Genomic DNA, 2,500 nt, shown 5'->3' with positions numbered 1-2,500 from the left:
GGAAGGACGTCATCGAAGATCGCCATAGGCCCGCGGACCAAGATTTTCGTCAGAAAAGGTATTAAGCCGTCCCAGCGTAGTGGACGGGCGTTGCCTGCCGGACTCCCTGTAGATCCAACGAACCAGCACCTTTGCCGCAGGTACCAGTCGCCCCAGAATGCTGTGCATAGGCGACGCCTGGCGGACGCCTGCAGATCCGGTCAACTCCAGGAGCTCGTAGCGCAGGTATCAGCCGGCCCTGAGATGCCACCCCTACCCCGACGCCCATAGATTCGGATGAAGATTACGAGGACGTGTGTACGCGAGAAGGACCTGGACGAGATCTGTGAGGACGTGTGGACGAGGACGCCGCCGAGTTAAGCCTGGGCCAGGACTACGAGGAGGTCAAGACAAATCCGAAGTCAAGGAGGACCTGTGCGAGACTTTCGAGGACGTGTGGACATCGAGGACGAGCAGATTACACCAGGGACCAGAAGGATGAGACGACCAGCCAAGTTAGGTCACCCTTGAAGGCGCCTCGAGGGCGAGGCGCGAGTAGGTGGCCGAGCAATATAGGATGTGGATAATTCTACAGGATGTGGATAATTTTATTTCAGGTACCAGTGGACCACGTGGCTGTTTTCCACGTGGAGCAATCAGTGTAGCAGACGGAGCCAGTGACCTCACCTCGCTCCCCCCATGCTTCCTGCAGCTGCTGCTATCACTCCTCCAGCTGGAACGGTCACTACTTATACCGAGAATGACCTAGGCCTCAGAGAGTTCGTGCTAAGCTACCACCGCGCTAAGGTCAGCCCTCGCCTCCCTCCGGGTGGGCTGACCATGACCTCCGCGCGGCCCGATTATAACTAGACATGTCTCGTGTGTTTTTATACTGCGTGGTATCAACTCTGAGAAATAAAGAGTCAAGCCGTTAACAAGTATAACTACCCTCTGTTCACCATTGTACTAAGGATGATAGCCTTTTACACTCTCTCTCTCTCTCTCTCTCTCTCTCTCTCTCTCTGACACACACATGTACACACAGACACAGACACAGGCATACACACACACACACACATATATATAATACATACATAATATACATATATATATGATACATACTGATATATATATATATATATATATTATATATATATATATATATATATATATATATATATATATATATATATATGTGTGTATATGAATATGTATATGTATGTACATGTATATATGTATATACATGTATATTTATGTATAAACATATGTATATATATGTATATGAATATATATATACATATTCATATATATATTTATACATATATATACTTATATTCATATACATACATATATGAATATGTATATACATCATATATTTATATATATTTCATATATCAATTATATATATATATTCACATATTTATATATACATACATATATATTTATATATATATAATATTCATATATATATATATAAATATTTATTTATATATCAATTTACACATATATATCTTACAGTATATTATATATTTTATTATTATCTAAGAACTATTTATCTTTTTTTTTTTTTAACATACCTGCCCTCTATGATGAAACACATCACAATTACTTGGGTCTAGCAATGCAGCCTTGTCAAAGTCCTGCAAACTATCATCAACTCTTTCATGCTGCATATGTAGAGATCCACGTTTCACTAGGGCATTTACATGTATCTGGAATGAGTATATAACCCTGCCAGCTCCAATACTTACAATGCATATTAAGATGAAGTATGAAAAGATGGAAATATCTTCACTTAATTCAAAATTGACAGACATGGCATATACGTACATGCCATGCCCACTGCAAGTTTACTTTATTAATTGTTTTTACACATAGATGGTTCCACTTGTACTAAATCACCAATGAGCCAAATATACTACTTGTTTCACATTTTTACCTTTTTCCTTGATTTTTTAAAAATATTTTAAGTTATCTTATATTGCTGTTACTAATGTCAATAACATAATATAGTAATGACATGTTTATCATAAAAATAACACCATTGATATTCATAGCATTAGTACAGAAAAGACATTTTTCCCTCAAATTCAAGGAAAGGTGAAATCAGGTAGGGTCACAAAGTCTACTAATTAACTCCTTTGTGGCTACGCATTTGAGCCATCTATGTGCAGAAACATTTCACAAAAATTAAAAAATGAGGACAGCATTTCCCAGCAACATTAGGTTAAGATTGTAGCAACTCATTAAAATGCTTCTCACCTTCAAAGGTGCATTTTCAATATTGATGAGAGCAGTGAGATCATCCATTGCCTTCTTGCCTTCCCCACGTAGTTGATATAGAGTTGCACGCAAGAGCAAAGCTTCCACTTTATGAGGGGTGAGAGGGTTGGCTAGCTCATTCTGACAACATTCAATAATCTCACCATAGTTTCCTTCTTGAAGATGCTGCCGAGCTTTCAGGTAGCCACTGGAAGTTAATGTACTTGTATTAAACAGTAGACTATAAACACACAGGAAT

The 2,500-nt window shown here is 39.0% G+C and overlaps 1 protein-coding gene across 1 annotated transcript in view; it reads right to left on the bottom strand.

The window, feature by feature from the left end:
• The window catches only part of LOC119582716 (mitochondrial import receptor subunit TOM70-like), a gene marked incomplete at its 5' end in the record, with an annotated part of 86,824 nt that overhangs the window by 56,315 nt on the left and 28,009 nt on the right, over nt 1-2,500 (bottom strand). The window contains 2 exon segments of the mRNA XM_037931145.1: nt 1,557-1,691; nt 2,242-2,449. Coding sequence (XP_037787073.1) covers nt 1,557-1,691; nt 2,242-2,449 — 343 coding nt within the window.

Source organism: Penaeus monodon, chromosome 16, assembly GCF_015228065.2.
Source record: "Penaeus monodon isolate SGIC_2016 chromosome 16, NSTDA_Pmon_1, whole genome shotgun sequence".
Lineage (NCBI taxonomy): Eukaryota > Metazoa > Arthropoda > Malacostraca > Decapoda > Penaeidae > Penaeus > Penaeus monodon.
The sequence above is the reverse complement of the archived record's forward strand: the minus strand, read 5'-3'. Positions and strand labels throughout refer to the sequence as shown.